The 9,881-nt window shown below is 42.3% G+C and overlaps 1 protein-coding gene across 3 annotated transcripts; it reads left to right on the forward strand.

Annotated features, from left to right (window-relative positions):
* Positions 1-5,158: 5,158 nt before the first annotated feature.
* ctsl.1 (cathepsin L.1) lies at positions 5,159-9,473 on the forward strand. Of its 3 annotated transcripts, none has more exons than XM_079751856.1 (9): positions 5,159-5,181; positions 5,704-5,804; positions 5,899-6,041; positions 6,589-6,786; positions 7,176-7,367; positions 7,889-8,054; positions 8,397-8,502; positions 8,976-9,075; positions 9,345-9,473. In XM_079751856.1, exons 2-8 carry the CDS (start codon positions 5,705-5,707, stop codon positions 9,073-9,075), a joined length of 1,005 nt encoding a protein of 334 aa, XP_079607982.1. In that variant the 5' UTR covers positions 5,159-5,181; position 5,704; the 3' UTR covers positions 9,345-9,473. The 3 variants fall into 3 exon arrangements, with proteins under 3 accessions (XP_079607982.1, XP_079607984.1, XP_079607983.1); XM_079751858.1 differs by having other exon boundaries at positions 8,976-9,071; XM_079751857.1 differs by lacking the exon at positions 5,159-5,181.
* The last annotated feature ends 408 nt before the right edge of the window (positions 9,474-9,881 follow it).

Below are 9,881 nucleotides of genomic sequence, written 5' to 3' on the forward strand. Positions count from 1 at the left end.
CATCCCATTGGACGGCTCTGTAGGAAAGAAGGATGAAGGGATGGATGAAGGATGGAGAGCTGAATAATAGCCTCTCTACAGAATCCCTAGTTCTCTCTCTCTCTCTCTCTCTCTCTCTCTCTCTCTCTCTCTCTCTCTCTCTCTCTCTCTCTGGTCTTTGTCTGATACAGTGGTTTCATGTGGTCATGATCCACTAATATATGTTCAAAAATGTAACACAAGTACACAAGTGTAACACAAGTCTGACACAAGTGTAACGCGTTTAAAAAGAGACTGACAACAATGGCTGGTAATGCTTTGGAACTGTGATTTTGAAGCTTTTTTAATTATAATTATTCATATTGTTATTATAATTATTATGATTATGAATGTTATTGTTATTATTATTATGTTCTCTGGTTTAAAAGAAATACAACTTTCTATTTATTTGTGATTCTATACATTTATTTGGCCAGTTTCAATAGAAAATACTGTGGTTTTGCTTCTCTCTGTGTTTCAACAAAGGGGACAGAGATGATTGGGCTTGAGATTTTGTGTTAAAGATATTTTTTGTGAGGATCAAAGGTCATTATACAGAAAACATATCAAATTGCCTGTGGTTCAATGATTACCGTTTTATCAGAATCGATTTAGTTTCTTTCTATTTTATTTCACAAGGATGTGATCTGTTTTAGTGTTTCATTTATCAGTGTCTAAAATTGTTTTGAATTTGGACACCATAAATATTCTGTTTCTTTGTGTTTTTTTCGTTTTTGTTGCAAAAGAATGTCCCAACGTGTCAATAAATATTTTTAGGATAAAATGTTGTCCCTTTCGTTACACAATATAATACTGGCATACAATGACCTCAAAATGAATAAAATATACATTTTAAGATAGGCCTACATTATAGGCTACATATATTGTTTTAAATACATATTAAAAAAAACACTTTTTAAAAAACTTTACACTAAATAAAATATGAATAAGGCGTCGTTAGAAAGGCTACAGGCTTCAATAAAAAGCTATATTATTTAGATTATATGCAGGCAGTATAGCTCAATCATATACAGCCATCGTTGACTCCATGAGCGTCGCTAGCAATTGAAAACATTCGGGGCTAAAGCCCAGAAGAGTCCTTTAAAAAGAGGGGTTCGGGGGTTTCTCCCCCGAGAAAATTTGAAAATCGGGCTGATGAAATATGCAATTGTAACGTAGTTTGAAAAGGAAAGGAAAGACCAATCGTCATGTCTGACTCACGTCGGGACAGGCCTACCTACCACCTACTTACCAGGCAACCTAGGTTACTAATATTCATACTGGTTTAAATAATACATTTGATAGTATTTCCCATCTTTGCTGAGCAAGAGTTTTGTTTGAAAGTTCAGTGATTGAAACAAATAAAAGCCCGGGCTATTTAAGTTTTACAGTACCACTGTCATGCACCTACCCGATGTCAAGTGGACCGGGTTGAATTCACTGCGGGTCTCTCTTCTTATATCCATCTTACAAAATATATTTTATTACTGTCCTTCTCAACACTCTCTGATCTCACTAAAAGGCTAGCAGCACGAAACAGCATTATCGACGAGATGCGCTATGCATAGAGAAGAAAGAATACCGACGTTGATTTTGCAACATTTTGCAACAAATTATTCTAGTCAGAATTTTGCGGTTTTCACTGGCAACAATGTTGAATCTATGGCTGCTGGTAATGCAACCACAAAGAAGTATACTCTACGGGGCTATTTTCATCATTATTATTATTATTATTTTTTTTTTTTGACGGCACAGCGATCCGGGGCTATAGCCTCAAATGCCCTGGTCTAACGACGCGCCTGGTTGACTCGCTCGCTGCGCGTCGGCGGCTTTCCATTTGAATACCTCCCTGGATTCACACTTTGTCACCTATAAAGTGGGAACGAGAACTGCACGCCAGCTATATGTAACCCGAGAACACACGAGCCATTTCAAGTATGCACAAGGGCCGCGCTCTTATTGATTTGATAAACAGATTATGTGTCGAGGTATGTGATAGTTAGTGGGCCACTGCCCACTAGGCCTAACTATCACAACTTGGACAATCGTTATGTCTGACCCACGCTACAGAGCCTTCAAGTATGTGATGCCTCTAAGCTTTGGAAATTCCTCTTGAGTAATTAAATTAGACGGTTTATACCGGGGATCACATTCATGTCGCTTTTCCATTACCCAGTATCCTATTAATGTTACAGCTGCGGAGTTGAGGTCCTACATCGTTTCAACGCCAGCTTCAAGATGCACAATTTTCGGGGCATGTAATAGCCACCCTTGCAGCAGAACAGAGGTTATTATCCTGTGTTTCCTATTCAATTAACAATAATCACCCTGAGGGGTTTAAATACAAAATAACGGTGTAAAAAAATTGCTTTGTTACAGACCTTCGTTGAAAAGGAACAAACTTAAGATGTTACCATCATTTAAATCTCTTTCATTTGACTAATGAAATATGTATTTCTACTTAGCTCTTATAGCGGTCAAGTTAAAGTAAACAGTGAACTCTCGTGGTTTGTTTATGTCATTGCAACACTTTTGGTCGATGCTGGTCGGTGTAATTTGGGCTTTATCACAGAGAGCAGGGGCGCAACTGCCTACTTTTTGGGGGGTATGCAGACACATAGCAGGCTCTCCCCCCCCCCTTTGATCTGGGCACAAATTTGACCTAAAACACACTCTGATATTGAATCAAAAAAATCATTTTGAGTGCACCAGGACAGATATCCGGTGTTTTTTTTTAGAGGCAGCCTTTCTAAGATGCTCTGGCAGTGTAACATCATACTGTGCTATGAGTTCAAGGATACCCAGAAAATTTCCATTTCTAGGATTTCCTAACTGTGCATTTTTTCCCCTCAGTGGCAGGTTTCTTTCTGCAAGGAAGAGTATGCAGTCGATCACTCGAGTCGACAGTCTCTCTGCAATTCGCTATCAATAGTTTTACCTAGGCGTAAGCGGGATGCCAATTCTTTCCACATCAGATAAGCATTTATGTGATAACCACTTGTTTCATGGTGCTTCAGTATTTTTGAAAGACACTGCCAGTTATTATACCCCACCACAAGGCGCGTGTCAGCAACTCTAGCTTCACCAAAAAGCTTACATGCAAAACAATAGACTCTTTTGGAGTACAGTAACCAATAGGGGTGGGAAAAATAATCGATTCTTCGATGCATCGCGATACTGTGTAGAACGATTCAGTCTGGATTCAGATTTTTTTTTTTGATTATTAATTCATCTGAATTGATTTTTCTGTATCAACTTTATAACTCCGTTTTTACTGGGTCTATTCACATAAAACTAAGATTTGCATCGAGATTGAAGCAAAACAAAATAACCACAAACAAGTTCCTTTCTTTTTCTTGTCATGATCTGTTATATTGTAGGCTCCATCCTGATCAGTACACAGCTGCAAGACAACAGTAACTTGTTGTTTTACTAGTAGTAGATTTAGCTAACCTGAAAATTTACAATCCTCCTCTTGATACACTGGCATATAAAGTACTGTCTTTCAACCACTTTGAAAAGCTTTCTTTCATCCCTGCGCACTCTTTCTCCTTCCCAATCTTTCTTTTTCTATGTTGTGACCCCGAGAGCTTTCTTCTATGCCTCTCCATATTGAGGTACGTGTCATCAGATGACAGTACGGTTCAAATGAAAACACTCTGGCGCTCGCCTACAGGGCGGGTGCTCGAGGGCGCGCCCACTGGAGCGCCGTGTGGGGAGGAGGGGGGGAGGGAGGCGAAGGAGCGGGGGGCGCCTTATCAGTGACGGTCCTCTGTTATTGATCATCATATCATTTACACAAACGCTGTTAAATACAGAAAACGCCGACTTAAATAATGTTACTTCCATCGCTTTGGCGCCCCCTCTGGTGCGGCGCCCCTATGCGCCGCATATAGGGCATACCTACTTTTTGCGCCACTGACAGAGAGGCATGGGGTGCAAATAGGATTAGTGCTTGTCGGCGTTCTATGACGTAGCGTCCTTAAAAGGGCAGCCGTTGAGCATGCTTCCTTCACATTGGGAAACTGATTCAGTAGGCTTCACAATCATGGGGAAGACTGCTGACTGACAGTTGTGCAGAAGACCGTCATTGACACCCTCCATGAGGCTAAGCCTCAAAATGAGCACAAAATCAGGTGATACCGGGTTGTTTATAGGCTAGAACCATAATCTTACAACCTACATCTTTATCATACATTTTAGGTAACTGATTGCAGGACTTGCCACATTAATGATGATGACAAGACAAAATCGCAGGCGTTAGTCAAGTGGAAGTTGAAAGCAAAACATAAAACATCTCAATGAATTCTAATACACAACAACATGAGTACAAACACACACACACACACACACACACACACACACACACACACTCACACACACTCACATACATGTCACCTTCTTACTTCTGTGAATGTTTTCCGTCTGTGTGAAAAATTTGGTTACGCAAAAAGACTAAGATACATTTTCAGAAACAGCGACTAATTGGTTTAATTTGCAATTATAAGCACATATTCATATACTATGTGTGTGTGTGTGTGTATGACTCTATGTGCATTTGTGAATGTGCTCTTTGCCATATTTTACTCTCAACTATAAAGTTTAGAAATTTGGCTGTCCTGTAAATGTTTAGCTTGTTTTTAAACCTGCTCTGTGTTTATAGCTTAACACTCTTTTAATAGTGAAACAGTATGCATGCTGCTGACACAAATGTCTTGTGATGGACAGACTGTCTCAGAGATAAACAGGGGGATATTTGTCAGACAGGCATAAAACAATCCCTCCTGTAATTATGGTAAAAGTTGAAAGCAATATGGCTCATGATTATTCACATTGCTTAATTTCCTAAACAGCTGAATCTAAAAAGGAAGTTTCGATATACAGTTACATTTGATGTTATGAACGGTTCCCATGTCATTTTGAAATTTGGTAAAAAAATATTGTGACAGACAACTTTCAGTTCTCCTAAAATGAATGCAGAGCAATCATTTTCTCAATTTCTCTCTCTCTCTCTCTCTCTCTCTCTCTCTCTCTCTCTTTCAGGGCTTTATATGTTCATGAAATGCTGACAAGGCATTATGGTCACTGCCCCATTACAGATAACAGCCTATATAAGGATGTTGCTCAAAGGGCTTAACGACACTCTCTGCCCGAAACAGCCAGGTAAGAAGCTTCGGTACACACTATACAGAGAGAGAGACAGAAAGACGGACAGACAGACAGACGGACAGACGGACAGACAGACAGGCAGACAGGCAGACAGGCAGGCAGGCAGACAGACAGACAGACAGACAGGCAGACAGACAGACAGACAGGCAGGCAGGCAGACAGACAGACAGACAGGCAGACAGGCAGACAGACAGACAGACAGACAGACAGACAGACAGACAGACAGACAGACAGGCAGACAGACAGACAGACAGGCAGGCAGGCAGACAGACGGACAGATGGACGGACGGACGGACGGACAGACAGACGGACAGACTATTGGCTCCTAAAAACATGCAGGTGCTGATAGACAGACGTCGGAGGCAGTTGAAGAAAAATTAGGGACTAAATCAAAACAAAGTCAAGTTTGGTTTCCCGCCAGTAACCACCTAATGGAGACGTTTCAAAGTGACCAAATTTGTGAACCTGTGTCTGTATGTGTGTGTATGTGTGTCTGGCTCTGCGTGTGTAACACAGGATGAAGCTTTTGGTGGCTGTCTCTATGTGGCTGGCTGTGGCCAGTTGTGCCAGCCTGTCCCTTGAAGACCTGGAGTTCCACGCATGGAAACTTCAATTCGGTAACATGGATTCACATTCAAACCCAGAAGTGTGTAGAACTATGTCCTTTCCCTGGTTTTCCTCCACTGACATGCTTCCTTTGTGTGCGGACAGGAAAGTTTTACAGCTCCACCTCCGAGGAGTCCCAGCGCAAGCAGACCTGGCTCAGCAACCGTAAGCTGGTGCTGGTCCACAACATGCTAGCCGACCAGGAGATCAAGTCCTACCGCCTGGGCATGACCTACTTTGCTGATATGGTAGGCACTGCAAAAACTCCACCACAGCTAATGACCGCGACCGGAAGTGCTGAAATCAACCATCACCCTTTAAGACATGATAAACGTATTGTATAATAATTTATTACACGGCTCTTTTCAATGCTGTGGAACACTCCGTTGCCTTGCATGGGCCCTTCACAACTTCCGGCGGTGTATTATATTTGATAATTCACCGTCGCTAAGTCTAATTGACCGCTGTCGAGGAAAGTGGATTTTTGGCTGTCTTTCTTATCACTCCACAACTCGTCTGGTTACTTATCATTTTGGCAAGTAGCCGTGTAATAAGCTTGATAATGTATAGAACGTCCCCGGTCCTTATTGAAAACAAACCCCTTCAGGGCGAAGCAAGACACCTCCGCTGCGCGTTGGTGTCCGGTTCGCCCTGTCTGGGCTTATTTTCGTCCTATACATTATCCCTTACTTAATCACCTTTATAACAAACGACACCTTTACAAACCTGCAGTCATTTATTCACCTTTCAACCCAAGCTTTCCACACGAAAACTGTTGTCTCGCCCCCTGAATAGGAAAACGAGGAGTACAAGCAACTGATCTCCCGCGGCTGCCTGAAGTCTTTCAACTCCTCCGCCCTCCGCCACGGCTCCGCCTTCCTCACCCAGCCGGAGGGCACTGACCTGCCTCCCTCTGTGGACTGGAGGGACAAGGGCTACGTCACCGAAGTCAAGGACCAGATGGATTGTGGTTCCTGCTGGGCTTTCAGCGCAGTATGTAACACTATATGTGTGTATGTGTGGGAGGGCGCACTACTTCAGGAGGCACAGTGGGTTGGCTTGTAACCGCAAGGTTGTTGTCTGAGTGTCGAGGTGTCCCTGAGCAAGCCACCTAACCACTAACTGCTCCCGACGAGATGGCTGTCACTTTGCGTGGTTGTCACCCCCGCCGTCGGTGTGTGAATTTGTGCATGATCGGGTGAATGTCAGGCAATATTGTAAAGCGCTTTAGATAAAAGCGCTATATAAATGCAGTCCATTTACCATATGTGTGTGTGTGTTGATGTACGAATGCACACAAACGTTGTTCAGATGTGCCAGCTTTACATCTATACTTCATCTACTTTTTCATCCTCCTCTTCATCTTCCTCCCCTGTCCACAGACAGGCTCTCTGGAGGGCCAGACCTTCAGGAAGACGGGCAAACTGGTGTCCCTGAGCAAGCAGCAGCTGGTGGATTGCTCTGGTGATTACGGCAACATGGGGTGCAGCGGGGGTCTGATGGACAGGGCCTTTGACTACATCATTGCCAGTAAAGGCCTCGACACAGAGGACTCCTACCCCTATGAGGCTGAGGTCAGTGGATGGTGGTGGTGGTGGTGGTGGAGGTGGTGGTAATGATGATGATGCACTGTGTCGTTTCTCAGAGATATGACAACGGTTCCCTGCCATCATCAGCATCAGCAGATTCTGCCTGCATATGTTTGTCGTTTAGAGTACTATATAGTATTATTCAAAACCAAAGTGTTTGTGGTTCCAAAAGATGTGTCCTAGACAAACATTGCTTTATGTTTCCAGTGATCTTAACTAAATATATGCCCTGAGGTACAATGTCAGTACTGACATTGTTGATAATTAACATTAGAATGGATAAGAAGATTATCCATATTTTAGAAGTCCTTTCTATCTAAACTCAAGTAATCTGAAAAACGGTCCCATGTTGACGCACACATTAACATATGACTTCACTCATCGATTAAACTTCATCTTTGCGGCACTTTTGACACATTGATCACTAATGGCTACCAATGGTTGTTCCTCGACGGTTACCTCAACAACCCGAGGCCATTGACTTACTAATGGCCTCTGTCTCTCAGGATGGAAAGTGCCGCTTCAACCCTGACACCATAGGAGCCACATGCTCGGGCTACGTCGATATCAAAACCGGCGACGAGAAAGCCCTACAGAAGGCCCTGGCCACCGTGGGACCCGTGTCCATCGCCATCGACTCTTCCCGCTCCTCGTTCCAGCTCTACCAATCAGGTGAGAGACGGACGTCATCATGACGTTGACGGGCCGTGTGTATCCTGTAGATGCAAACACATCGTAGGAAGAAAGACAGGTCACACTCACACCACAAATGTTGGGCCTGCTTCTGAACCACAGTTTTGGGATAGGATAGGATAGTCTTTATTGTCCCCAAGGGGCAATTGGTTTGCAAACAGTAGTCAACAGAGCCAATACACATCATTAAATAAAAAATAAACATGAAAAACATAAATGCATATGACATACAGTAGATGTTATCCTGAAATTGCAATGAGATATAAAGCACAAAGAGTTAATCAGTCTTCGTTAACTCGTTGTGTGTGTGAATGTGTATAGGTGTGTATGATGAGCCTGATTGCAGTAGCACAAAGTTGGACCATGGTGTTCTGGCTGTTGGATACGGGAAGGTCAAAAACAAAGACTATTGGCTGGTGAAGAACAGGTAAGGTCCACATCTAACTGTCCCACTCTACGCTTCCCACTGACCCCTGAACCGCAGAGAAGGTGTGGTATATAGGGGAGTGGGGGCAATTACAGCTATTTTTGAGTGCTGTGAACAAATATTAACATTTTTGTTTTCATTACTGAGGTGATATTGCCTGTAGATCCATTGGTAGTTAATTGAGGGAAGACAATGATCGTAGTTCAAACATTAACAATTATCTTAATCCTTAATAAAAAATAAATTATTCCTAATAATTTAACTTACTAATGTGGAGAAATAGGATTTTAAAATCATAATTACTCAAGGTCAGAAACCGAAGAGATGTTCCATTAATTCTGACCTATTAGAATGGAAGAACACTATTAGAACACTGTGGAAGAGTCCCTAGTCCTCTTCCACAGTGTTTCTATATATATATATATATATATATATATATATATCATAATGTGATATGTTGTGTGTTTCTGTAGCTGGGGTCCGAGCTGGGGAAGTGAGGGCTACATCCTGATGAGCAGAAACAAGAACAACCAGTGTGGAGTGGCCACTTCTGCCAGCTATCCTCTGGTGTAGGTAAGGAGAATACATTTATTTACGATACATTTCTTCCCTACTATTCTTCCTTTAATCTTCCCTTCCAATAATCCAATCGTCCTTCTTTCCCTGCCTCCTTCATTTCATTCTGATTGCAGTGGTAATCTGCCTGCCCATTCAGTGTGTGTGTGTGTGTGTGTGTGTGTGTGTGTGTGTGTGTGTGTGTGTGTGTGTGTGTGTGTGTGTGTGTGTGTGTGTGTGTGTACAGCAGATTGTCCATTAACTGGCAGTTATGTTCTTACTTACAGGTGATGGAGGACGTCCGAAGGTCAATGATGCTGCCTATAGGTGTGACAAATGTTGAGAGGATGGAAATATTCATTTGTATAAATCTATTAAAATGTCGGATTTATTGATCAATAAACTTGTTTACTCTACTTAATTTTGTCTTGTCAATGCTGCTGCAGGGGTTGATCTTGGGTTTGAGTGTATGCAGTGCAATCTTGAGATTTGGAAAAAGCCTGTTCTCATACATGTATTTGCCATAATGGAGCCGCCTATCTTATGAAGCAAGAAAGAACTGTAGTTGCATCATTGTCACCATCCATGCTTTCCTGAAAACGTTAGCAATCATTGTGTGTGTTGCAAGTTAATAGGCGGAGTAGGCTAAATTTGGCCAATCCAAATACAGAAATGCAGTTATTTTCAGAGAAAACAGTAAAAGTCAGTGACAGGAACGTAATTGTCTTCTTTTCTCTCATGAGATGGGAGACATCTGTTTTAATCATGGGCAAACAGTTTCCCCGATGTAATTAATGAAATGAACGAAGTTGTACCCTAATTTG

The sequence above is a fragment of the Pollachius pollachius genome, assembly GCF_949987615.1.
Source record: "Pollachius pollachius genome assembly, chromosome: 15".
Taxonomy (NCBI): domain Eukaryota; kingdom Metazoa; phylum Chordata; class Actinopteri; order Gadiformes; family Gadidae; genus Pollachius; species Pollachius pollachius.